Raw genomic sequence first — 27,500 nt, forward strand, 5'->3', positions numbered from 1 at the left:
AAGCAGAGAGACAGACGTCAGGAGACGGGCTGAGCCGAAGCAGAGAGACAGACGTCAGGAGACGAGCTGAGCCGAAGCAGAGAGACAGACGTCAGGAGACGAGCTGAGCCGAAGCAGAGAGACAGACGTCAGGAGACGAGCTGAGCCGAAGCAGAGAGACAGACGTCAGGAGACGAGCTGAGCCAAAGCAGAGAGACAGACGTCAGGAGATGAGCTGAGCCAAAGCAGAGAGACAGACGTCAGGAGACGAGCTGAGCCGAGGCAGAGAGACAGACGTCAGGAGACATGATGAGCCGAAGCAGAGAGACGTCAGGAGACAAGCTGAGCCAAAGCAGAGAGACAGACATCAGGAGACGAGCTGAGCCAAAGCAGAGAGACAGACATCAGGAGACGAGCTGAGCCAAAGCAGAGAGACAGACGTCAGGAGACGAGCTGAGCCAAAGCAGAGAGACAGACGTCAGAAGACGAGCTGAGCCAAAGCAGAGAGACAGACGTCAGGAGACGAGCTGAGCCAAAGCAGAGAGACAGACGTCAGGAGACGAGCTGAGCCAAAGCAGAGAGACAGACATCAGGAGACGAGCTGAGCCAAAGCAGAGAGACAGACGTCAGGAGACTAGCTGAGCCAAAGCAGAGAGACAGACATCAGGAGACGAGCTGAGCCGAAGCAGAGAGACAGACGTCAGGAGACGAGCTTAGCCGAAGCAGAGAGAAGTCAGGAGACGAGCTGAGCCAAAGCAGAGAGACAGATGTCAGGAGACGAGCTGAGCCAAAGCAGAGATACAGACGTCAGGAGACGAGCTGAGCCAAAGCAGAGAGACAGACATCAGGAGACGAGCTGAGCCGAAGCAGAGAGACAGACGTCAGGAGACGAGCTGAGCCAAAGCAGAGAGACAGACGTCAGGAGATGAGCTGAGCCAAAGCAGAGAGACAGACATCAGGAGACGAGCTGAGCCAAAGCAGAGAGACAGACGTCAGGAGACGAGCTGAGCCAAAGCAGAGAGACAGACATCAGGAGACGAGCTGAGCCAAAGCAGAGAAACAGATGTCAGGAGACGTGATGAGCCGAAGCAGAGAGACAGACGTCAGGAGACGAGCTGAGCCGAAGCAGAGAGACGTCAGAGGACGAGCTGAGCCAAAGCAGAGAAACAGACGTCAGGAGACGAGCTGAGCCAAAGCAGAGAGACAGACATCAGGAGACGAGCTGAGCCAAAGCAGAGAGACAGACGTCAGGAGACGAGCTGAGCCGAAGCAGAGAGACAGACGTCAGGAGACGAGCTGAGCCGAAGCAGAGAGAAAGACGTCAGGAGACGAGCTGAGCCGAAGCAGAGAGACAGACGTCAGGAGACGTGATGAGCCGAAGCAGAGAGACAGACGTCAGGAGACGAGCTGAGCCAAAGCAGAGAGACAGACATCAGGAGACGAGCTGAGCCAAAGCAGAGAAACAGATGTCAGGAGACGTGATGAGCCGAAGCAGAGAGACAGACGTCAGGAGACGAGCTGAGCCGAAGCAGAGAGACGTCAGAGGACGAGCTGAGCCAAAGCAGAGAAACAGACGTCAGGAGACGAGCTGAGCCAAAGCAGAGAGACAGACATCAGGAGACGAGCTGAGCCAAAGCAGAGAGACAGACGTCAGGAGACGAGCTGAGCCGAAGCAGAGAGACAGACGTCAGGAGAGGAGCTGAGCCGAAGCAGAGAGAAAGACGTCAGGAGACGAGCTGAGCCGAAGCAGAGAGACAGACGTCAGGAGACGTGATGAGCCGAAGCAGAGAGACAGACGTCAGGAGATGGGCTGAGCCAAAGCAGAGATACAGACGTCAGGAGACGAGCTGAGCCAAAGCAGAGAGACAGACGTCAGGAGAGGAGCTGAGCCGAAGCAGAGAGACAGACGTCAGGAGACGAGCTGAGCCGAAGCAGAGAGACAGACGTCAGGAGACGAGCTGAGCCAAAACAGCGAGACAGACGTCAGGAGACGAGCTGAGCTGAGCCAAAGCAGAGAGACAGACATCCGGAGACGAGCTGAGCCGAAGCAGAGAGACGGACGTCAGGAGACGAGCTGAACCGAAGCAGAGAGACAGACTTCAGGAGACGAGCTGAGCTGAAGCAGAGAGACGTCAGGAGACGAGCTGAGCCGAAGCAGAGAGACGTCAGGAGACGAGCTGAGCCGAAGCAGAGAGACAGATGTCAGGAGACGAGCTGAGCCGAAGCAGAGAGACAGACGTCAGGAGACGAGCTGAGCCGAAGCAGAGAGACAGATGTCAGGAGACGAGCTGAGCCGAAGCAGAGAGACGGACGTCAGGAGACGAGCTGAACCGAAGCAGAGAGACAGACTTCAGGAGACGAGCTGAGCCGAAGCAGAGAGACAGATGTCAGGAGACGAGCTAAGCCAAAGCAGAGAGACAGATGTCAGGAGACGAGCTGAGCCGAAGCAGAGAGATGTCAGGAGACGAGCTGAGCCGAAGCATAGAGACAGATGTCAGGAGACGAGCTGAGCTGAGCCAAAGCAGAGAGATGTCAGGAGACGAGCTGAGCCAAAGCAGAGAGACAGACGTCAGGAGACGAGCTGAGCTGAAGCTGAGAGACAGACGTCAGGAGACGAGCTGAGCCGAAGCAGAGAGACAGACTTCAGGAGACGAGCTGAGCCGAAGCAGAGAGACAGACGTCAGGAGACGTGATGAGCCAAAGCAGAGAGACAGACATCAGGAGACGAGCTGAGCCGAAGCAGAGAGACAGATGTCAGGAGACGAGCTGAGCTGAAGCAGAGAGACAGACGTCTGGAGACGAGCTGAGCCGAAGCAGAGGCGTGTGAATGTGAGCGAGGGTCACCTGGCTGACGATGGTCTGCTGGACGATCTCAGGTGCGCTGAGGACATTAGTCATGAACACTTCAGATTTCATTGCCTCAAGGAAGATATTTCCTGAGATTACTCTGAAGATTGATGTTTGAACACCGATGATCAGCGATCCCAAGTTCTGCAGACTGGCTGCATTAGTAATCTGTCACAGACACACACGTGTGTTAATACATCAAACATTATATGACACACAGTTTTCAGCAATACACAATATTAAATATTTGCCGATATCCGACATGCCGATGTTTTTCAAATAATTTTAGCCAATACTGATGCCGATATATATTTTATTTTGAAACAACACCAAGTCTCTCTCTTGTGCAGAAATGACACATTATTTGTAACTTGTGTTAGAACTAAAAAACATTATTAAAGTTCTTTTTTTTTAACATTAAATTAAAATTAACAGATGCAGGTGAAACCTTTACATTTTATTTGTGGATTTAACATTAATAGATGGTCCGATCTCCGAAAAGCAAATCTTTTAGAGCTCCTTGTATTTTCATAAACCAAAGTAAAGATTTTATGACATCAATTGCTGCTTTAATTGTATTTTGCTTTTTATTTGATTAGAAGGCCTACAGCACCCCATCATAAATAAAGGCCTCACCGGAGGAGCGTTGACCCTGACACACACCAGACGTGTTGTTCTTTACTCCCACACCAGACGTGTTGTTCTTTACTCACACACCAGACGTGTTGTTCTCTACTCACACACCGGAGGTGTTGTTCTGTACTCACACACCGGACGTGTTGTTCTGTACTCACACACCAGACGTGTTGTTCTGTACTCACACACCGGACGTGTTGTTCTGTACTCACACACCGGACGTGTTGTTCTGTACGCACACACCAGACGTGTTGTTCTTTACTCAGACGAGTTGTTCTTTACTCAGACGAGTTGTTCTTTACTCACACACCAGACGTGTTGTTCTTTACTCACACACCAGACGTGTTGTTCTATACTCACACACCGGACGTGTTGTTCTGTACTCACACACCGGACGTGTTGTTCTGTACTCACACACCGGACATGTTGTTCTGTACGCACACACCAGACGTGTTGTTCTTTACTCAGACGAGTTGTTCTTTACTCACACACCAGACGTGTTGTTCTGTACGCACACACCAGACGTTTTGTTCTGTACTCACACACCAGACTTGTTGTTCCTTTACGCACACACCAGATGTGTTGTTCTGTACTCACACACCGGGCGTGTTGTTCTGTACTCACACACCGGACGTGTTGTTCTTTACTCACACACCGGACGTGTTGTTCTTTACTCACACATCAGACGTGTTGTTCTTTACTCACACACCAGACGTGTTGTTCTTTACTCACACACCAGACGTGTTGTTCTTTACTCACACACCAGACGTGTTGTTCTTTACTCACACACCAGACGTGTTGTTCTTTACTCACACACCAGACATGTTGTTCTTTACTCACACACCAGACGTGTTGTTCTTTACTCACACACCAGACGTGTTGTTCTTTACTCACAAACCAGACGTGTTGTTCTTTACTCACAAACCAGACGTGTTGTTCTTTACTCACACACCAGACGTGTTGTTCTCTACTCACACACCGGAGGTGTTGTTCTGTACTCACACACCAGACGTGTTGTTCTGTACTCACACACCAGACGTGTTGTTCTTTACTCACACACCGGACGTGTTGTTCTATACTCACACACCGGACGTGCTGTTGTGTACTCACATACCGGACGTGTTGTTCTGTACTCACAAACCAGACGTGTTGTTCTTTACTCACACACCAGACGTGTTGTTCTCTACTCACACACCGGAGGTGTTGTTCTGTACTCACACACCAGACGTGTTGTTCTTTACTCACACACCAGACGTGTTGTTCTTTACTCACACACCGGACGTGTTGTTCTATACTCACACACCGGACGTGCTGTTGTGTACTCACATACCGGACGTGTTGTTCTGTACTCACACACCGGACGTGTTGTTCTGTACGCACACACCAGACGTGTTGTTCTTTACTCAGACGAGTTGTTCTTTACTCATACACCAGACGTGTTGTTCTTTACTCACACACCAGATGTGTTGTTCTTTACTCACACACCAGACGTGTTGTTCTTTACTCACACACCAGACGTGTTGTTCTATACTCACACACCGGACGTGTTGTTCTGTACTCACACACCGGACGTGTTGTTCTGTACTCACACACCGGACATGTTGTTCTGTACGCACACACCAGACGTGTTGTTCTTTACTCAGACGAGTTGTTCTTTACTCACACACCAGACGTGTTGTTCTGTACGCACACACCAGACGTTTTGTTCTCTACTCACACACCAGACGTGTTGTTCTGTACTCACACACCAGACGTGTTGTGTACTCTCACACCAGACGTGTTGTTCTTTACTCACACACCAGACGTGTTGTTCTGTACTCACACACCGGACGTGTTGTTCTCTACTCACACACCGGACGTGTTGTTCTGTACGCACACACCAGACGTGTTGTTCTCTACTCACACACTGAACGTGTTGTTCTCTACTCACACACCAGACGTGTTGTTCTTTACTCACAAACCAGACGTGTTGTTCTTTACTCACACACCAGACGTGTTGTTCTCTACTCACACACCGGAGGTGTTGTTCTGTACTCACACACCAGACGTGTTGTTCTGTACTCACACACCAGACGTGTTGTTCTTTACTCACACACCGGACGTGTTGTTCTATACTCACACACCGGACGTGCTGTTGTGTACTCACATACCGGACGTGTTGTTCTGTACTCACAAACCAGACGTGTTGTTCTTTACTCACACACCAGACGTGTTGTTCTCTACTCACACACCGGAGGTGTTGTTCTGTACTCACACACCAGACGTGTTGTTCTTTACTCACACACCAGACGTGTTGTTCTTTACTCACACACCGGACGTGTTGTTCTATACTCACACACCGGACGTGCTGTTGTGTACTCACATACCGGACGTGTTGTTCTGTACTCACACACCGGACGTGTTGTTCTGTACGCACACACCAGACGTGTTGTTCTTTACTCAGACGAGTTGTTCTTTACTCACACACCAGACGTGTTGTTCTTTACTCACACACCGGACGTGTTGTTCTGTACGCACACACCAGACGTGTTGTTCTTTACTCAGACGAGTTGTTCTTTACTCACACACCAGACGTGTTGTTCTTTACTCACACACCAGACGTGTTGTTCTTTACTCACACACCAGACGTGTTGTTCTTTACTCACACACCAGACGTGTTGTTCTATACTCACACACCGGACGTGTTGTTCTGTACTCACACACCGGACGTGTTGTTCTGTACTCACACACCGGACATGTTGTTCTGTACGCACACACCAGACGTGTTGTTCTTTACTCAGACGAGTTGTTCTTTACTCACACACCAGACGTGTTGTTCTGTACGCACACACCAGACGTTTTGTTCTCTACTCACACACCAGACGTGTTGTTCTGTACTCACACACCAGACGTGTTGTGTACTCTCACACCAGACGTGTTGTTCTTTACTCACACACCAGACGTGTTGTTCTGTACTCACACACCGGACGTGTTGTTCTCTACTCACACACCGGACGTGTTGTTCTGTACGCACACACCAGACGTGTTGTTCTCTACTCACACACTGAACGTGTTGTTCTCTACTCACACACCAGGCGTGTTGTTCTGTACTCACACACCAGACGTGTTGTTCTGTACTCACACACCAGACGTGTTGTCCTGTACTCACACACCAGACGTGTTTTTCTTTACTCACACACCAGACGTGTTGTTCTTTACTCAAACACCGGACGTGTTGTTCTCTACTCACACACCGGACGTGTTGTTCTCTACTCACACACCAGACGTGTTGTTCTCTACTCACACACCAGACGTGTTGTTCTGTACGCACACACCAGACGTGTTGTTCTCTACTCACACACCAGACGTGTTGTTCTGTACGCACACACCAGACGTGCTGTTCTTTACTCACACACCAGACGTGCTGTTCTGTACTCACACACCAGACTTGTTGTTCTGTACTCACACACCAGACTTGTTGTTCTGTACGCACACACCAGACTTGTTGTTCTGTACTCACACACCGGACGTGTTGTTCTTTACGCACACACCAAACGTGTTGTTCTGTACTCACACACCAGACGTGTTGTTCTGTACTCACACACCAGACCTGTTGTTCTTTACGCACACATCAGACGTGTTGTTCTGTACTCACACACCAGACGTGTTGTTCTTTACTCACACACCAGACGTGTTGTTCTTTACTCACACATCAGACGTGTTGTTCTGTACTCACACACCAGACGTGTTGTTCTCTACTCACACACCGGGCATGTTGTTCTTTACTCACACACCAGACGTGTTGTTCTGTACTCACACACCAGACGTGTTGTTCTGTACTCACACACCAGACGTGTTGTTCTTTACTCACACACCAGACGTGTTGTTCTTTACTCACACACCAGACGTGTTGTTCTTTACGCACACACCAGACGTGTTGTTCCTTTACGCACACACCGGACGTGTTGTTCTGTACTCACACACCAGACGTGTTGTTCTGTACTCACACACCAGACGTGTTGTTCTTTACTCACACACCAGACGTGTTGTTCTGTACTCACACACCAGACGTGTTGTTCTTTACTCACACACCAGACTTGTTGTTCTGTACTCACACACCAGACGTGTTGTTCTTTACTCACACACCAGACGTGTTGTTCTTTACTCACACACCAGACTTGTTGTTCTGTACTCACACACCAGACGTGTTGTTCTTTACTCACACACCAGACGTGTTGTTCTTTACTCACACACCAGACGTGTTGTTCTGTACTCACACACCAGACGTGTTGTTCTTTACTCACACACCGGACGTGTTGTTCTTTACTCACACACCAGACGTGTTGTTCCTTTACGCACACACCAGATGTGTTGTTCCGTGTTGATCCTTTACGCACACACCAGACGTGTTGTTCCTTTACGCACACACCGGACGTGTTGTTCTGTACTCACACACCGGACGTGTTGTTCTGTACTCACACACCAGAAGTGTTGTTCTGTACTCACACACCAGACGTGTTGTTCTTTACGCACACACCAGACGTGTTGTTCTATACTCACACACCGGACGTGTTGTTCCTTTAAGCACACACCAGACGTGTTGTTCTGTACTCACACACCAGACGTGTTGTTCCTTTACGCACACACCAGACGTGTTGTTCTGTACTCACACACCGGACGTGTTGTTATGTACTCACACACCAGACGTGTTGTTCTATACTCACACATCAGACGTGTTGTTCTGTACTCACACAGCAAACGTGTTGTTCTTTACTCACACACCGGACGTGTTGTTCTCTACTCACACACCGGACGTGTTGTTCTTTACTCACACACCAGACGTGTTGTTCTGTACTCACACAGCAAACGTGTTGTTCTGTACTCACACACCAGACGTGTTGTTCTTTACTCACACATCAGACGTGTTGTTCTGTACTCACACAGCAAACGTGTTGTTCTTTACTCACACACCGGACGTGTTGTTCTCTACTCACACACCAGACGTGTTGTTCTCTACTCACACACCAGACGTGTTGTTCTTTACGCACACACCGGACGTGTTGTTCTGTACTCACACACCGGACGTGTTGTTCTCTACTCACACACCAGACGTGTTGTTCTTTACTCACACATCAGACGTGTTGTTCTGTACTCACACAGCAAACGTGTTGTTCTTTACTCACACACCGGACGTGTTGTTCTCTACTCACACACCAGACGTGTTGTTCTCTACTCACACACCAGACGTGTTGTTCTGTACTCACACACCGGACGGTGTGGTTCTGTATTTACACACCGGACGTTTTTTTCTCTACTCACACACCGGACGTGTTGTTCTCTACTCACACACCGGACGTGTTGTTCTTTACTCACACACCGGACGTGTTGTTCTGTACTCACACACCAGACGTGTTGTTCTTTACTCACACACCAGACGTGTTGTTCTTTACTCACACACCAGACGTGTTGTTCTTTACTCACACACCGGACGTGTTGTTCTGTACTCACACACCGGACGTGTTGTTCTGTACTCACACACCGGACGTGTTGTTCTTTACTCACACACCGGACGTGTTGTTCTGTACTCACACACCGGACGTGTTGTTCTGTACTCACACACCGGACGTGTTGTTCTGTACTCACACACCGGACGTGTTGTTCTGTACTCACACACCGGACGTGTTGTTCTGTACTCACACACCGGACGTGTTGTTCTGTACTCACACACCGGACGTGTTGTTCTTTACTCACACACCAGACGTGTTTTTCTGTACTCACACACCGGACGTGTTGTTCTGTACTCACACACCGGACGTGTTGTTCTGTACTCACACACCGGACGTGTTGTTCTGTACTCACAGACCGGACGTGTTGTTCTGTACTCACACACCGTACGTGTTGTTCTCTACTCACACACCGGACGTGTTGTTCTGTACTCACACACCAGACGTGTTGTTCTGTACTCACACACCGGACGTGTTGTTCTGTACTCACACACCAGACGTGTTGTTTCTTTACTCACACACCAGACGTGTTGTTCTTTACTCACACACCAGACGTGTTGTTCTTTACTCACACACCGGACGTGTTGTTCTGTACTCACATTCTCAGACTAAATGCTGCGATCTCATCACCATTCAGACAGTTCAACAGATCCTTCATGACTGACCGCACTGCTGACCTGATCTTATCACTCGCACACGTGAGCTACTCTCTTATCAACATCATTTCATTGTCAAACCAGTGTTTACATCTTAACCCTTCATCGACTGATGCTCTGATAATAACCGTCGCTAACAGTTTCCTACTGTACCTGAACTGGCAGAGATTACTGTGAGCAGATGTGTCAAATACTGGAGTAATTTCTCTTGATTACTTGAGTATTATTTGGGGGGGTTGTACTTTATTCAAGAATAATTTAAATTGGTTACTTGTACTGTTAATTGATTAGCTTAAAAATGAACTTTTAACTCCTTACAATTGTATTTTATCTTATGCACAATAAACATGGTAACAGAAGTGGAAATGTGCGTTTTTGGAGTGAGAACCAGAGAGTTTTCACACATCTAGCACACACATTTCTCCTTCATTAGTGATGTTCATCGGGTACATGTTCACGATCAAATCTGAGGAATCATATTGAGGTAGCAAAGGCTTATTCATTATTCTTTTTGTTTTGATAGAGCCATTAGCAGTTCAATATATTGGCTGAATATAATTAATATTTTTTTGTGGGAATGTTATTAAATGTTACAAATCTAAAAAAAAAAGTGTTTAAATGAACATTTTAAGCTAAATAAAGTGTGAGTGAGTCACTGAATCACAGGTTTATTCAACACCACTGATTCATTCAGGAACATAAAGTATTTATGATTTAATGAATCTTTGATTCAACCCATTCATTTAACACCACTGATTGATTCAGGAATGAAACATCACTCAGAGACTCGTAAGGTGAATGGGGTTGAATCGGTGTTGGTGGTGTGTACCTGGTAAACTCCAGACGACAGCAGGGTTTGGACAATCATCATGGCCTGATCGAGGTTCCAGCCCTGAACGAGACTGAGCACAGAGAGCGTGTTGAGCAGCACACTTCCTCCAGCGCCGCTGATCTGAGCCGTGCTCAAACCTGTGGACGACTGACCCAGAGCCAAGATGGTGTTCACCGTCAGATTCACTGCGTTACTGGCCAGAGCCGCAGACACCTGCACACACACACACACGTCTAGATCACTTTTGCTGACGTAAACACACACACAAACACACACACTCTGTAGTACATACATCAGGGAGAACATCTGTGCAGTTCTGATGGATGCTGGATGATATGATCTTCAGCTGCTCTGGACTCAGCTGAAGGAAGGAGCTCGCAGGAGCCAAGCAGAGGAACTTCTGAGGAAGACTGAACACAAGCAAACACTGAGCAGGCTTGGCTCCTCTAAACTGATCTATAGTTCAGATGCTTCAACAGACATGTGGACAAAACCATCAAGCCAGACCAACCTTCTCAGGGGAGTTTCAAATGATAGTATTATAAATAAGTGTGTAATGTGAGATTAAACTAGCCTTCGTTTGATTAATGAGTGGCTCATGCTGGATTTAAATGACTCTATTAACATTGTCTGTTCCATGAAGAACCTTTCATGGAAACTTTCCATTACACAAAAGATTTTTTAAAATGAAAAAGGGGTTCTTAAAATATTCTTGATACTAAGAAACGATGGTTCTATTAAGAACTGTTCACTGAAAGATTCTATATGGCATCAGGAGTGTGTTTGAGTAAGATGTGATTAAGGTGGATCATTGAGTGTTGCTGGTGTCTCTCACTAGTAGGCGCTGAAGGACGGATTCGTATCGAACAGCAGAGTCACATAGTAATCCATCACGTCAGCAGGAACGCTGATCTGACCAAAGAGCTGCAGGTTCTCCAGATTCATGAGGAACGGCTGAAAAACAAACACGTTTTTGAGGGTGAAGATGAACTATTTTGTTTAGTGTGAACGGATACAGATGACAGAAAACAGATCGGAGTGTGTTGACACACCTTAATGGAGCCAAACTGGCGGAGGTCATGCAGTGTGACGAAGCTCAAGAAGACGGAGATGTAGTCTGTGAACCAGGCGGTGGAGTTGAGATCCGGGTTGGAGGGGTTATAGCATGTAGGAGTTGAATCTGAAGCTGAGAACACAAAGACAGACACAGCTCACTGTCAGACAAACCCTCAGATGACTGGACATCAGAATCCCTCACACAGTCGATCACTGACTCACAGGTGTTGAGGTACATCAGGATGGTGTTGTAGATGTCACTCTGAGAAACCTCTGCTGAAGTGTAGTTGTATTGAGCCATCACTGAAACACTGAACAGAGAAACACAGAATCTGTCATCAGTCTTTAGAAGAGAACTGCACTGAGCAGCTAGTGTTGAGCCTTGATGAGATTCTAGCAAAATGAAGAATAAACACAATCAGGTCAAAATGAAGTTAATTTGGACTTTGTTTCAAAACATTTTACCCAAAGTGAAGAACGATGTCTACGGTCACACTAACCAGAGCTCTGTGAAAGGCACTTCTGAGGGAGCTGTGCTTCATACAGTATGTCGCTAACATAATAAATGGACCTTTTTTTGTTTGCGAAATCTCTCCAGAATTTCTCTGATATCTCTACACAACAATGTGATGGAGAAAACCTGCTACTCACAACTTCTTGAAGGAGAGACAGGAGGTGTTTAGCATGACGTCTGGAGCGATGAACTGTGAGGTGAGGAGAGGCAGGTACTGAACCAGTCGATGATCAAACCACTGATTGACCTCAGACTGGACGTCCAGCTTCAGAACCTGTGGCCAGACACAGGAAAACACCTGCCGGGCCAAACCCACGGGCAACAGCGGCTCCTGCGGGACACACAGAGAGGGTTTCTTCATTTAGGACTCTTCACAGTTAGCACTGAAAACCGGAGCTGCTTTGACTGTTTCACAGTAAAGGAGAATAATTCATAAGCTGATAATCGTTACAAGTGCTTAATAGAAGGTTTTCAGAACCAGATATCATCAGGTTTAAATCTAGAGAGTCATTACATTCGTATATGGTGACAGATGTCCGTACCGTTTGTAAGTACTGTGGCGTCTTTGGGTAAATTCTGAAAAACCGGCAGATTTGGGTAACATCGTCCACAGTGTTGGGGCGGTTGAGGAGACTGCTGACCTCCGCTGGAGACACTGACTCCATCAGCTGCGAAGAGAAACCAGCACAGCGCACAATATGAAGAGTTAAAGGTGTGTTCAGTGATGTGGTGCACATTTTAAAATGTTTTTTCTCTAAAGCAATGGTTCTTTTAGACCCCCACTGTCCGAGGTTACCCTCTAATTATAATCTATAAACAGTTAGGGTCGTCTTCTAGCTCCCATGTGGACCCCTGGTTGAGAACCACTGATTTAAAGAAATGACCTTAACCTTCAGCTATTATAACTCAATCAGTGTATCTAATCAGTGATGGGCGGATGGAGGCGGATGAGACTCTGACCTCTGACATGCGGCCCGCAGGCATCAGCGACAGGAAGGTGGTCAGATCGGGGAACTGGAAACTCATGAAGGAGGAGGTCAGGAAAGCGTAGTAGCTCTGGTTACCATAGCAGCGCAGTGTGGCGGGGCCTGTGGAGACAGAGGGATGCTGGGTAAGTGGATGGAGGGATGAATACAAGTATGGATGGATGGATGGACGGATGGACACCTGTGAGAGAGCCGAGAATCAGCTGGTAGATCTGATCCTGTGTCTCCGGCTGGAAGGAGGAGCTGGACGAGTTCAACAACTGCACCCTGGAAGAGCAAACATCAGTGAGCACGCAGACGAGGTGTGTGTATGTGAGAGAGAGAGAGTGTGTGTGTGTGTGTGTGTGTGTGTAAGAGAGAGAGAGAGAGAGAGAGAGAGAGAGAGAGAGAGAGAGAGAGAGAGAGAGAGAGTCTTACCCCTGCTGGCTGATGGGACAGGGTCTCTGCTGGACAATGCTGAAGTAGGACGTCACATGCTGGACGGTGATGTTGGCTATGAAGGATGGCAGTATGTTCAGGATCCAGATCTGCAGATCAGCATCTGATGATGTGGTCAGATTGGCCCTGTCAAACACCTGCTGCAGAACCGCCTGCTGCACAGGGGACGGGAGAACCACGCCCTGCACCTGACAGACACACACCACAGCCAATCAGAACACAGAGACGCCTCAGACGGCCAATCAGAACACAGAGACGCCTCAGACGGCCAATCAGAACACAGATACACCACATGCAACCAATCAGAGAGAAGAGCAGAGCATCTGAGCTGTGACTGGCTGAGAGTATCTATGCTGACGAATAGTGTGTGTGTGTGTGTGTGTGTGTGTCACCTGTAGCGTAGCGGAGAGGGATGAGAAGAACTCTGTGAATCGAGCGTCTGGCACGTAGAGCAGCAGATTATTAACCACCGCAGCGCTGGACAGGACTCCAGGAGAGCTGGACACCTCCACTAACTGCCTCAGGCTCAACAGACTCAGAGTGTCCAACTGTACACACACAGAGAACACATCAACACACAAATCTGTACATGCCAAGTAAGTGTGTAACTGTAAGTGTAAGTGTGTGTGTTTGTACCACATTGAAGCTGGGGTTGAGCGTCTGCAGGTCAGTGACTGTGGTGAAAACAGAGAAACGTCCGAAGCTGCTGATCAGCCAATCAGAGCTGCTCTGAGAGACGTTCACACACCCTAAACACAGAGCAACACGTCACAACTAAGTGTCTTCATCACACATTCCTGTGTGTGTGTGTGTGTGTGTGTGTGTGTGTCCAACCTGCAGTGCTGTTCTGAGAGAGGAAGACTTTGATGAAGTCAACGTAGACGTTAGCTTGTGTAACGGTGGACATGACGTCAAAACTCTGACTGAAGCTCCTGACACTGTGAGAGAGACCAAACCTCATCAACATGACTGTGTGTGTGTGTACGTGTGTGTGTGTGTGTGTGTGTGTGTGTGTGTGTGTGTGTGAAAGAGAGAGAAGACTCTCGCTGGCTTATTAGTAATCAGACTTGTCAACATTAAAGTTTTGCTGTTGCCCGTTTTGTGTTACAGTTGTGAATGTGAGCCTATTTATTTTTTTTATTTTTGTTAAAAATAAAATACTATGTAGTACACAAATATAGATGTAAGTACTGTACATGCAATTTTTGAAATAGTACTTTCCTTTTTGTACCACCTCTCCGAGTGTGTGTGTGTGTGTGTGTGTGTGAGAGAGAGAGAGTGAGAGAGAGTGTGTGTGTGTGTGTGTGTGTGAGAAAGTGAGAGTGTGTGTGTGTGTGTGAGAGAGTGAGAGAGAGAGAGAGAGTGTGTGTGTGTGTGTGTGTGTGTAACTCACACGCTCCTGTATGTGTCACAGCTGAAGTCTCTGGTGGACAGACAGGACAGGAACATCTCAGAGGCATAGGGTAAAAATGGGCGGAGCCTGGAGTCAAACCAGCGCTGGACGAACGAATCATCTCTCAGATTGGTGGAGCTGAAGGAGCTCAGAGTGACTTCTCCAATCACATTCAAGAATGAGACTGCGGGGCGGGACTTATTCAGCCTCTGACAGAGACGCACACAGTTGGTAATTATTTGCTTTAATTTACTGATTTAGTTTGACTTTGTTTTTAATACGTTATTAATTTATTTGTTAATTTTACTGTTGTCATTCTCCACAGACAAGCTATGAACATCTCAAACATCTTTATGATATGAATTCAGAGTTTTCTGACATTTTCAAAAGTGTTGACTAAAGGCCAAAGCGCAGAGAAAAAGATGTGTTTTCAGTGTTTGTGGACTGAAGGAGACGTAGCCTGGACTCCAGTGAACAGAGAGGAGTGTGTGTGTGTGTGTGTACCGTGTGTGTGAGCAGGTCGAGCGCTGGACCCAGCACAGGGTTGACCTTCTGTGTGAAGAGCTTCCACGTCTCCTCAGACACGCTCTCATTCCTGTTGAGACCGCAGGACAGCACCGTCGCCAGGTCCTGTGAGCTCAGAGCTGTCAACTGAACACACACACACACACACTAAACACATGCATACAGAGACAGGGTGTGTGTGTGTGTGTGTGTGTGTGTGTTCACACGTCTGTGTACGGTGTGTTTCAAGTACCTCTGCACAAGCGTACTGTGTGATGCTGAATTCACAGAGCCGACCGCCGTCATGAGACGAGCCGAGATACGCCGACACAACAGAGCTGGAACACACACACACACACTCTCTTATGAGGATGACAGACACTTCAAACCACCAATCAGAGCACAGATACTCCACTGACTGTTTCATCAAATAATCATATGAAAGTATGTCTGTTTGAGTTCAAAAGTCATCTGAAGGCTCACACCTGTTGATGCTCCCGCACACTGTGGATTCTGAGAGAGAGAGAGAGAGAGACAGACAGAGAGAGAGAGAGAGACAGAGAGAGAGAGAGAGAGAGAGAGACAGAGAGAGAGAGAGAGAGAGAGAGACAGACAGAGAGAGAGAGAGAGAGACAGAGAGAGAGAGAGAGAGAGAGAGACAGAGAGAGAGAGAGTCAGCTCACATAGCACATGACTACAGACAGAACCAAACTAATCAATCACAGATGATCACTAACCGTTCACTGGTGTGACGCCACACTGAAGAACACAGAACAGACACACGTGAGCTTAAATCATCAGCATACTTTTAAACATAATACTTATGCAAATAATATCATGCATTTAAATGCTTTTGTAATGAAAAAGTTGCAACTAGTTATATTATATAACACAAAATTATAATCAAGTGCTTTACAAGTGCTTTAGTATGTTAGTCAATACATCAAAATAAGTGCACTTCTTTAAAACATGACAAGATTATTAAACCATAATGTTTTGAAATGCACTTTTAAAGGGACTGAAAGGTTGTTTACAAATTACAAGTTTAAAGGTGTATTTAAGCAAGAAATCATGAAAATGTCTCTCTTAAAGTACAGTTTTTTTTAATAGACTTTTAAGATTTGAAGTACAGTACAAGTGCACAATCAACAGAGTTAAGCACTCAGAGCACCTTCAACACTCACCGGTCTGCTGGAGCTCACACAACCTGAGACAGAGAGACACACTTATGAGTGTGAGTGTGTGTGTGTGTGTGTGTGTGTGTGTGTGGTCTGATACATACTAACACAACAGGGAACTGAATTCAGATTTGTGACTAACTTGTGACTAAAATCAAATGTCTCATGATAGTGAAAGTGCTCTTGTCTCACCCTGCGGCACGTTCTGAAGAAGAGCTGATCTACCCCTCAGAATCACAGACTCCAGATCCACCGACACGCTGACCATCAGATGATCCAGACGGTGGAAGCTAGCGAACACACAGACAAACAGATGCGTAAGCACGAGACTTTGAGGTTCAGCACATGAAGCACATTCAGTATATGATGACACTCACATGATCTGATATGATGCGCAGGAGACGTTCCTCTGTCAGAGAGAAACACAACCAGGTGTTAACAGTGCGACAGCAATGAGAAACAGATGCAGAAGTGACCTGAGAAACTATCTTACTGTCTTTGATGAAGCCACCATGATGGGAAGCATGGAGACGATCCTCTCTGTCTGTGGAGACGCCGTCAGGTGATCGAACACGGCATTGATGACCACACTTTTCTCTGGAAGACCAGGGACGTCGTCAAACATCAGCCCGACCAGCTGCTCTGGAGACAGATAGAGCAGGCTGCTCATCTGCAACACAAGCAGATTTCAAGTTAAAACAGCTCAAAAACACTGTGTTCTAGTAAAATACTTTGAGAAGCAAAACTGTGGAAGATATTGCATCGCGTTTTGAGAGAACCTTGATTTAAATCTTACTTCTTGCTTTAAAGTCGGCATTCAATGAAAATTCACCTACTTTTCTGAACATTTAATCTTTCATTTATTAAAAATACAGTATTGTTTAATCAGAATGTCATAACGATCTTCCACAGATTTTTCAAATTGTTTAATCCACTCAAACCCAGCCTCTTTCTTATAGTCCACTAGAAGCTTGCATTCAGATCTGCCAACATTTTGGGAGAGCCACGCCCACAGAATCAAGCCCCTCCTTAAACTCCGCCCCTGCAAGCTCATGCTGATCTACATACCAATCCGAGAGCCACGCCCACATCAATATAACACTTTATGCTTAGTATCTAACTCAGTTGCTTCTCAGGAAACTGGTGTTTTACGGGTGTTTAGAGGTCTGACGTGAAAGCTCAAATACTGAGGAATGCAGAGTAAACATGTACCGGGTTGAACTGTGGGTTGAGCGAGATCAGCTGATTCAGAGGAATGAGGGCAGAGAACTGGCCGAAGTTACTGATGAGCCACTGAGAGCTGTTACTGGACACACACGCCGCACCTGAACACACACACACACAGCAGTACAGTGTTATTGATGAGCTGATCTGACCTGGACAGATACACAGAGGAGCGTCTGATCAATACCTGCTCTCGAGAGGAACGGCACAATGAAGTCTGACACGGTTATCTGGCGCTGAATCTCATCCATATGGGAAAACCCTGCATCGAACGCTCCAACCCTTCACCACACACACACACACACACGTCAATATCACAACACATAGACTGCAAATCTAATCTAATTCACTGATGCTCTGATCCAGAAAACACTACTTTCTTCAGTTTTTTAGACATTTTTTAAATATTTAAACAGAAAGAGAGGGAGATCTGGGCTGTTTACACTGTGTGGAAGCTCTGGCAGCTGAAGTTCTTGCTGCGCAGACACTGCAGGAAGGTTCTGGACGCTCTCGGCAGGAACACTCGCAGGTGTTTGTCCATCCATAACGCAGCAGTTCTCTCGTTCATCAGTCTGTCCAGCCGCAGCTCCCTCAGGACATCCAGAACCACAGGAACCGAGCGGCTGCTGCCCCACACCGACTGAAGAAGATCAGCACAGATCACTCTCACTCCACAGAGCATCATCACACACACCGACTGAAGAAGATCAGCACAGATCACTCTCACTCCACACAGCATCCTCACACACTCACACTCACCGACTGAAGAAGATCAGCACAGATCACTCTCACTTCAGACAGCATCCTCACACACTCACACTCACCGACTGAAGAAGATCAGCACAGATCACTCTCACTCCAGACGGCATCCTCACACACTCACACTCACCGACTGAAGAAGATCAGCACAGATCACTCTCACTCCAGACAGCATCATCACACACTCACCGACCGAAGAAGATCAGCACAGGTCACTCTCACTCCAGACAGCATCATCACACACACCGACTGAAGAAGATCAACACAGATCACTCTCACGCCACACAGCATCATCACACACTCACACTCACCGACTGAAGAAGATCAGCACAGATCACTCTCACTCCAGACGGCATCCTCACACACTCACACTCACCGACTGAAGAAGATCAGCACAGATCACTCTCACTCCAGACGGCATCCTCACAGACTCACACTCACCGACTGAAGAAGATCAGCACAGATCACTCTCACTCCAGACGGCATCCTCACACACTCACACTCACTGACTGAAGAAGATCAGCACAGATCACTCTCACTCCAGACGGCATCCACACACACTCACAATCACAGACTGAAGAAGATCAGCACAGATCCCTCTCACTCCAGACAGCATCCTCACACACTCACACTCACCAACTGAAGATCAGCACAGATCACTCTCACTCCACACAGCATCCTCACACACTCACCGACTGAAGAAGATCAGCACAGTTCACTCTCACTCCAGACGGCATCCTCACACACTCACACTCACTGACTGAAGAAGATCAGCACAGATCCCTCTCACTCCAGACAGCATCCTCACACACTCACACTCACCAACTGAAGATCATCACAGATCACTCTCACTCCACACAGCATCCTCACACACTCACCGACTGAAGAAGATCAGCACAGTTCACTCTCACTCCAGACGGCATCCTCACACACTCACACTCACCGACTGAAGAAGATCAGCACAGATCACTCTCACTCCAGACGGCATCCTCACACACTCACACTCACCGACTGAAGAAGATCAGCACAGATCACTCTCACTCCAGACAGCATCATCACACACTCACCGACCGAAGAAGATCAGCACAGGTCACTCTCACTCCAGACAGCATCATCACACACACCGACTGAAGAAGATCAACACAGATCACTCTCACGCCACACAGCATCATCACACACTCACACTCACCGACTGAAGAAGATCAGCACAGATCACTCTCACTCCAGACGGCATCCTCACACACTCACACTCACCGACTGAAGAAGATCAGCACAGATCACTCTCACTCCAGACGGCATCCTCACAGACTCACACTCACCGACTGAAGAAGATCAGCACAGATCACTCTCACTCCAGACGGCATCCTCACACACTCACACTCACTGACTGAAGAAGATCAGCACAGATCACTCTCACTCCAGACGGCATCCACACACACTCACAATCACAGACTGAAGAAGATCAGCACAGATCCCTCTCACTCCAGACAGCATCCTCACACACTCACACTCACCGACTGAAGATCAGCACAGATCACTCTCACTCCACACAGCATCCTCACACACTCACCGACTGAAGAAGATCAGCACAGTTCACTCTCACTCCAGACGGCATCCTCACACACTCACACTCACTGACTGAAGAAGATCAGCACAGATCACTCTCACTCCAGACGGCATCCTCACACACTCACACTCACTGACTGAAGAAGATCAGCACAGATCACTCTCACTCCAGACAGCATCCTCACACTCACCGACTGAAGAAGATCAGCACAGATCACTCTCACTCCAGACAGCATCATCACACACCGACTGAACAAGATCAGCACAGATCACTCTCACTCCACACAGCATCCTCACACACTCACACTCACCGACTGAAGAAGATCAGCACAGATCACTCTCACTCCAGATGGCATCCTCACACACTCACACTCACCGACTGAAGAAGATCAGCACAGATCACTCTCACTCCAGACAGCATCATCACACACTCACACTCACCGACTGAAGAAGATCAGCACAGATCACTCTCACTCCAGACAGCATCATCACACACTAACCGACTGAAGAAGATCAGCACAGATCACTCTCACTCCAGACAGCATCCTCACACACTCACACTCACCGACTGAAGAAGATCAGCACAGATCACTCTCACTCCAGACAGCATCCTCACACACTTACCGACTGAAGAAGATCAGCACAGATCACTCTCACTCCAGACAGCATCCTCACACACTCACACTCACCGACTGAAGAAGATCAGCACAGATCACTCTCACTCCAGACAGCATCCTCACACACTCACACTCACCGACTGAAGAAGATCAGCACAGATCACTCTCACTCCAGACAGCATCCACACACACTCACACTCACCGACTGAAGAAGATCAGCACAGATCACTCTCACTCCAGACGGCATCCTCACACACTCACACTCACCGACTGAAGAAGATCAGCACAGATCACTCTCACTCCAGACGGCATCCTCACACACTCACACTCACCGACTGAAGAAGATCAGCACAGATTACTCTCACTCCAGACAGCATCCACACACTCACAATCACAGACTGAAGAAGATCAGCACAGATCACTCTCACTCCAGACAGCATCCTCACACACTCACACTCACCGACTGAAGAAGATCAGCACAGAACACTCTCACTCCACACAGCATCCTCACTCACTCACCGACTGAAGATCAGCACAGATCACTCTCACTCCACACAGCATCCTCACACACTCACACTCACCGACTGAAGAAGATCAGCACAGATCACTCTCACTCCAGACGGCATCCTCACACACTCACACTCACCGACTGAAGAAGATCAGCACAGATCACTCTCACTCCAGACAGGATCCTCACACACTTACCGACTGAAGAAGATCAGCACAGATCACTCTCACTCCAGACGGCATCCTCACACACTCACCGACTGAAGAAGATCAGCACAGATCACTCTCACTCCAGACGGCATCCTCACACACTCACACTCACCGACTGAAGAAGATCAGCACAGATCACTCTCACTCCAGACAGCATCATCACACACTCACACTCACCGACTGAAGATCAGCACAGATCACTCTCACTCCAGACAGCATCATCGCACACTAACACTCACCGACTGAAGAAGATCAGCACAGATCACTCTCACTCCAGACAGCATCCTCACACACTAACACTCACCGACTGAAGAAGATCAGCACAGATCACTCTCACTCCAGACGGCATCCACACACACTCACAATCACAGACTGAAGAAGATCAGCACAGATCACTCTCACTCCAGACGGCATCCTCACACACTCACACTCACCGACTGAAGAAGATCAGCACAGATCACTCTCACTCCACACAGCATAATCACACACTCACACTCACCGACTTAAGAAGATCAGCACAGATCACTCTCACTCCACACAGCATCATCACACACTCACACTCACCGACTTAAGAAGATCAGCACAGATCACTCTCACTCCACACAGCATCCTCACACACTCACCGACTGAAGAAGATCAGCACAGATCACTCTCACTCCAGACGGCATCCTCACACACTCACACTCACCGACTGAAGAAGATCAGCACAGATCACTCTCACTCCAGACAGCATCCTCACACACACACTCAACAGTTCAGACTTCAGTCCGTGCTGTTTACACTTACACCAATGACTTCTACTGACACACTGATTCTGATCGGTACATTTTAGTCTCATTGATATACTAGCTTTTATAGTTTGACTTTAAGTTTTAGATTTTATTTATTTCAGATAATTTTAGTTATTTTACTGCCTCAAGTTAAACTAAACAAAAATGTTGATTTGGCATTTAGGTGACAATTTATTCAATCAACATTTGTTTCATTTGTTAATATTAGTTAACAAGAACAATTAATGAAAAGGGTAATTACTTCATCTTAAACTGATCTCAACATAAACATTTTTAAATCAATGTTTTATCTTTTTAATATTATTCCATGAACTAACGTTGACAAGTTAATGTAACACATTAACTACAGTTAACTAATGGACATTATTGTAAATTGTTAGCATGTGTATGGTTTCAGTTTCAGCTGCAGTGTGAATCTGAATCTGAATGTGAAGAGCGTCTGTCCTGTACCTGTTTGGACAGCTGCTCGAGGGCGATGTCCAGCAGGTGTGAGACTCTGGTCAGGAGCAGTCCAGCAGGGAGACCAAATCCTCCAGACTCACATTCAGCACCTGAACACACACACACACACACACGTGAACACCCCTGTTTACACCTGATTATAGAGCCGTGTTCTGGCACATAGACACATAGTGTGATTACCGGGGCACATGCCAGCTCGGCGATACTCGAGCCACACAACAGTCCATTGTGCGGACACTGCTGTGCTGCAGAACTGGACAGAGAGGACACAGTTAGTCAGAGCTGGGAAAAACTAAACAAGAAATTGAAGAAGTGATTAAAGCTTTACGCCACCTGTCCACGCCGCTGCACACCTGAGTCTCTGAAACACACAAACAGAGGAAAACATCAACACACAACTACACACACATCTGATCAAGAACTGATAGTGATTTAGTTCTTCGAGATCAACAGGAATTACTCAATACCGTTGAATGGAGTCACGGGACACTGCAGAAGAAAAGACAGAGCAGTGTTAAATGCACACAACAGGCTTAAAGTGGTTTAATTCCTTAAAAATTAAAGTGATTTTAAATAACAGACACACCTCATTCCGTGGGGGGATAATGCAATCTGTGAGAAAGTAAAAAACAGCATTAATGAGGAACATGTGATAAGACTGTAGCGTCTGACAGAGAGACAGATGATATGCCCTGACCTGCAGGAGTTGTGCTGCTGAAGCTATAAACACTGGCCCAGATGACGGGCTCCAGATCACCAGCTCCTGAGCTCAAGATCTGCTCCAGCCTCGACAAGCTGATTCACAGCACAACACAGGGAGTCAAGAAGATGTGCTCGTGAATGAAACTGGTTAGAAATAAACAGACACTTACATGATCATGTTGGTATGACAGCTGAGTGGACTCTAGAAAAGAAAACCAGTAGAACTCATTTGTTTCCATTCAGAGGAATATCACTGTAAGCAGCAGTGGCAGGGATTAGCACAGCAGAACAAACATTATAACAGAAGCATGATCAAAAGCTGAATAGGACACTATGATAATGATTACAGATAGTTTGTTTGCAGTATCAACAATTTAATGACATTTATACAAGTACTGGTGTAATTCAATAGAGCAGTGTGTTTCTACATCATATACATTGTGAGCTTTCCACTGCAGAACTGGAGATACAGACCTCACATTTGGCTAAATAAATGTTAAGACTCTGTCAAATGAGCGTGCCAAATTCCTACTTCTTAATATATACACAGTTCTAGAAACTGCTGAAGACCTCCAGCCTTATCTCTAAAAAACCTCTCACCTCTGTGGAGAAGATATACAGGAGCTCAAGAACATCGGGAAGTCTTCGTTCCACAGGGGACAGCAGCAGATGATCAAACACTCGACTGATGACCACATCCTTGGGTGGAAGACCAGGGAGATCCTCAACCATCAGGCTGACCATCTGCTCTGGAGTGAGATTGTTCAGGGTCTCCAACTAAACACACAGATGAACAAGAGACAATCAGTGAAGGGTAAAGATGTTGGTGTTATTTCTGTCAGTCTTCTTTGAAGAAACGTGAAGATGTGGAGACTTACGGGATCAAAGAGTCTGTTGATGGAGAGCAGATCTGTGAGAGACATGAACTGAGAGAACGGGCCAAAGTTCTTCTGAAGCCACTCAACACTGTTGTTAGCAGTCGATACACAGCCCGCATCTGACACACACAACACACACAGTGAAATCATCTTCATGAACTCCAGAACCTTCATACGAAACATCTGTGAATCGCCACCTCACCTGTTGCGTTTCTTCTCAGGAAGGGCAGAATGAAGAAGTTCGCCATGTCTCTTCCTTGAGCCTCATTGACGAGTGGGACCTCTGAAAGACTGAGAGATGATTGCAAATAATGTTGAACAAGCATCTTATCAGCTCATGACAGTCTTGAGCTATTGTTGGGGAAATCTTTTCTTACATGTGCTGGTAAGTTTGGCAGCTGAGGTTTTTGCTGCTGGTGCAAAGCAGTAGGGATGGTGACGCAAATGGTAAAAACGGCTTCAGATATTGACCCAACAACATGCTGATGAAAGAGAGGTCTGTCCATTGGTCAGGACTGATGCGCTCCAGTCTCAACTCTCCAACCACATCCAGCACTTGGGACATGACATCACCTCTGATTGGCTGAGACTGATGATGTAATGAGGAGGAATTACTGTCAGATTCTAACAGTGAACACTAGAGGACAGATGCACAAGACTCATTTACCATATTTGCTGCTGCGCTGGAGAAGATGACGAGGGCTCCGTCCAGAACACCATTTGCTTTGGTGAAAAGCAGTTTCCAGATCTCCTTGGAGTAACTTCTGCTGCTGGAAAGTTGACACTTCAGGAGTCCAGCCAGGTTTCCAGCAGTGATGCCGGTGAGCTACAAACACAGATTTCAGCAGTGGACATCAACGTTCAGGAAATATTATGCTGATTCCAGAAACTGCTGCACATCTGGAGGAACGCAGATTCCCAGACAATCATCGACATCAAATGAGTTTTCTGTTGATGGTCTTCTTACCGAAGAGCAAGCGTACTGCTGCAGGTCCACACTACAGGGGGGGCTCACGAGTGCAGCGGACAGCAGACTCTCATTACTGTGGGGCACATATACTATTCTCATTATTTTGATTTACTTGACATGAATATCATTTTCAATTAAGTCCACAATGAACACTACCTCCTAATTCCATCACAAATCCAGGTTTCTGTAAAAGTAGAAGAAGGAAAATATAAAAAAAACAGACAGGAGTATATATTTGAATTGACATTGCATTATGTTGTTTCTCTACAGTACTTTACAGCTTATTTACAATATTTAACTTACCATTGATCAGTGTTGAAATACACTGCAAAGCACATGACCACAAATCAATAATAGTTCATTAAGTACTTTTCTTTTACGTTTGTGAAAATATCAACTCTTGAGATTAAAACTTGAGTTTCTTACCGTAACAGGTGGAGCAAAACAGCCTGTTAAAGACACAATAGTAAAATCTCAGTCATAGTATACAAAAATGTGTTTGTCAATCAACTTAGAGACTAAATTTGCCTAAGACATTAAGTTATTCTGCCATAATTTTAATGTGTTTTATGTTTCATGCATGTATCTGTACCAGGAGGGGCCATGTGTTCCAGCTGACTCGTGTAGTTCTTGATGGGTTCCATCATGTGTGGAGGAACCACAGACTCCTGCAGCCTCTGAACGCTGAGAGAGAGAGAAATCATGAGAACCTGTGACTGAAGGGGCTCAGAAACACTAATAGAAACAGTGTTGAAGTGTTACTTACATCTGCTGGTATGATGAGCACTCCAGACCCGTCTGACATCAAAACAAAACCAGAAACAATTCAGTTTAGCCCAAAGCGATCATACGTGCTGCACTCTCCAGTCTTTGGAATAGATGCTCTTACCTGGCCAGCGAGTTTGATGAGATATTCAAGCATCTCAAGCAGACCACGGTCTTCAGGAGAAACCAGGATGCGATCAAAAACCTTGTTTATGATGATGCTTTTCTGTGGCAGACCTGCAAAATCCTCAACAATGAGTTCAGCTGTCTGTCTGGGGGAGAGAACCACCAGAGCATCAATCTGAAACAAACAAAGAAAGACAAACAGAAATACAGTTATCAATCACATTAAACAGAGAATAGAGCTGAATCTTTGTTTTAGAAACAAAATAAAAAGCTGAAATGCAGCAGATGGACCCTGGTATACTAACAGATCCTAAGCCAAGTTTCAGGATAATACTAATGATATTTTTATGAAATGTATACAACATCTGTTTTTAATACGGAAGCTTCTGAAGACTGTCTACATGTCCTTTGTGTAATGTATGCTGAGCTATAATATAACATCCTGGTATGGGCACTTGAACTGTAAACCGAAAAATACACTAAGTTCATCAATATAGAGAGCCAGGTCATTGGTTAGCCACAGAGAACCTTGAATCAGATGTTTGGAGTGCATTCTGAAAGATGCTACTCATTCTTTAAATGATCAGTTTGTCTGATTGCCTTCTAGAAGACCTATTCAATGCCCGGGCAGAGAGAAACATCTGTAAGAATTCATTCATACCTGCAGTAATTGGATATCTGAATTAAAACACTGAAGTGGAACGAGCCGATACGTCTTTTTGAATTTGTTTTAAATGTTATGTTTGTCTGATGTCAGTGGTGTGGTCAATGACAATTTTCATCTATTGGGGTTGACAATAAAGTTTTAATGTATTTTATGTTCTTGTCAGTGGGATTGTGGCTAACTCACAGCGTTGAAGTCTTGATTCAGCTGGTACATGTCACTCAATGTTGCAAACTCTGAAAATTCACCAAGATTCAGAGTAACCCAGATGCTGCTGTTCTCCGCTGGGCAGCCACCTGAAAACATGTTGGTAACATGTTTATATGGATGAATGGACGGACGGACGGATGGATAAACTGATGGATAAACTGATGGATAGATGTACCTGAAACATTCCGTTGGCTCAGGAAGGATGAGATGAAATACTGATAAACGTCCTGCACACCTTTTCTTGACATCAGGAGCATGTTGCCGCTGAGTTCTGAAACACTGAAAGGACATCATGAATGTCAGGAGAGAGTGGAGGTCATTCAGTGGGTTAGCATTTATGTGTTAGTGGACGTACAGAATCTGGAAGGTCTGGCAGCTGAACTCTTTGTGACTGAGGCACGTGAGATATTCTGGAGTCAGTGTGGAGAGAAGAGGCTTTAACTTGATCTGGAACCATAATCTTACAAAAGAGCCGTCCTGCAGGTTGCTCATCGTGAAGGTGTCATGAACCATTTGGTCCAGGATGTCACTGAAGGGGGAACTCTGG

The 27,500-nt window shown here is 46.5% G+C and overlaps 2 protein-coding genes and 1 long non-coding RNA gene across 3 annotated transcripts in view; all 3 read right to left on the reverse strand.

Annotated features, from left to right (window-relative positions):
* Window positions 1–22,681, reverse strand: part of LOC132142921 (uncharacterized) — a 41,207-nt gene extending 18,526 nt beyond the window's left edge. The window contains exons 1-27 of the mRNA XM_059553126.1: window positions 22,627–22,681; window positions 18,170–18,366; window positions 17,914–18,008; window positions 17,715–17,827; window positions 16,996–17,172; window positions 16,880–16,911; window positions 16,695–16,792; window positions 16,509–16,531; window positions 16,062–16,083; window positions 15,810–15,837; window positions 15,578–15,662; window positions 15,325–15,471; window positions 14,821–15,029; window positions 14,262–14,365; window positions 14,064–14,176; window positions 13,820–13,975; window positions 13,407–13,615; window positions 13,171–13,256; window positions 12,964–13,091; window positions 12,546–12,671; window positions 12,141–12,334; window positions 11,712–11,800; window positions 11,486–11,619; window positions 11,269–11,387; window positions 10,726–10,843; window positions 10,431–10,646; window positions 2,824–2,994 (exon numbers count right to left, since the gene is read on the reverse strand). Of these exons, the coding sequence (XP_059409109.1) occupies window positions 2,824–2,994; window positions 10,431–10,646; window positions 10,726–10,843; window positions 11,269–11,387; window positions 11,486–11,619; window positions 11,712–11,800; window positions 12,141–12,334; window positions 12,546–12,671; window positions 12,964–13,091; window positions 13,171–13,256; window positions 13,407–13,615; window positions 13,820–13,975; window positions 14,064–14,176; window positions 14,262–14,365; window positions 14,821–15,029; window positions 15,325–15,471; window positions 15,578–15,662; window positions 15,810–15,837; window positions 16,062–16,083; window positions 16,509–16,531; window positions 16,695–16,792; window positions 16,880–16,911; window positions 16,996–17,172; window positions 17,715–17,827; window positions 17,914–18,008; window positions 18,170–18,294 (3,117 nt within the window). The 5' untranslated portion in view covers window positions 18,295–18,366; window positions 22,627–22,681. The remainder of the gene's footprint in view (window positions 1–2,823; window positions 2,995–10,430; window positions 10,647–10,725; window positions 10,844–11,268; window positions 11,388–11,485; window positions 11,620–11,711; window positions 11,801–12,140; window positions 12,335–12,545; window positions 12,672–12,963; window positions 13,092–13,170; window positions 13,257–13,406; window positions 13,616–13,819; window positions 13,976–14,063; window positions 14,177–14,261; window positions 14,366–14,820; window positions 15,030–15,324; window positions 15,472–15,577; window positions 15,663–15,809; window positions 15,838–16,061; window positions 16,084–16,508; window positions 16,532–16,694; window positions 16,793–16,879; window positions 16,912–16,995; window positions 17,173–17,714; window positions 17,828–17,913; window positions 18,009–18,169; window positions 18,367–22,626) is intronic.
* Window positions 22,682–22,684: 3 nt separating this feature from the next.
* LOC132142922 (uncharacterized) lies at window positions 22,685–23,129 on the reverse strand. The gene is made up of 4 exons (XR_009434119.1): window positions 23,106–23,129; window positions 22,972–22,999; window positions 22,819–22,891; window positions 22,685–22,727 (listed from the first exon to the last, which is right to left on the reverse strand). It is a non-coding gene; the product is annotated as an uncharacterized LOC132142922 (long non-coding RNA).
* A 144-nt stretch (window positions 23,130–23,273) lies between these two features.
* The window catches only part of LOC132141775 (uncharacterized), a 7,145-nt gene continuing 2,918 nt past the window's right edge, over window positions 23,274–27,500 (reverse strand). The window contains exons 11-27 of the mRNA XM_059551434.1: window positions 27,309–27,500; window positions 27,129–27,232; window positions 26,930–27,039; window positions 26,078–26,254; window positions 25,955–25,986; window positions 25,781–25,872; window positions 25,615–25,637; window positions 25,492–25,513; window positions 25,345–25,372; window positions 25,186–25,261; window positions 24,886–25,044; window positions 24,596–24,807; window positions 24,421–24,509; window positions 24,219–24,337; window positions 23,941–24,117; window positions 23,511–23,542; window positions 23,274–23,433 (exon numbers count right to left, since the gene is read on the reverse strand). The exon at window positions 27,309–27,500 is cut by the window's right edge and continues 11 nt beyond it. Coding sequence (XP_059407417.1) covers window positions 23,274–23,433; window positions 23,511–23,542; window positions 23,941–24,117; window positions 24,219–24,337; window positions 24,421–24,509; window positions 24,596–24,807; window positions 24,886–25,044; window positions 25,186–25,261; window positions 25,345–25,372; window positions 25,492–25,513; window positions 25,615–25,637; window positions 25,781–25,872; window positions 25,955–25,986; window positions 26,078–26,254; window positions 26,930–27,039; window positions 27,129–27,232; window positions 27,309–27,500 — 1,804 coding nt within the window. The remainder of the gene's footprint in view (window positions 23,434–23,510; window positions 23,543–23,940; window positions 24,118–24,218; window positions 24,338–24,420; window positions 24,510–24,595; window positions 24,808–24,885; window positions 25,045–25,185; window positions 25,262–25,344; window positions 25,373–25,491; window positions 25,514–25,614; window positions 25,638–25,780; window positions 25,873–25,954; window positions 25,987–26,077; window positions 26,255–26,929; window positions 27,040–27,128; window positions 27,233–27,308) is intronic.

The sequence above is a fragment of the Carassius carassius genome, chromosome 6, assembly GCF_963082965.1.
Source record: "Carassius carassius chromosome 6, fCarCar2.1, whole genome shotgun sequence".
In the NCBI taxonomy this organism is placed as follows: Eukaryota; Metazoa; Chordata; class Actinopteri; order Cypriniformes; family Cyprinidae; genus Carassius; species Carassius carassius.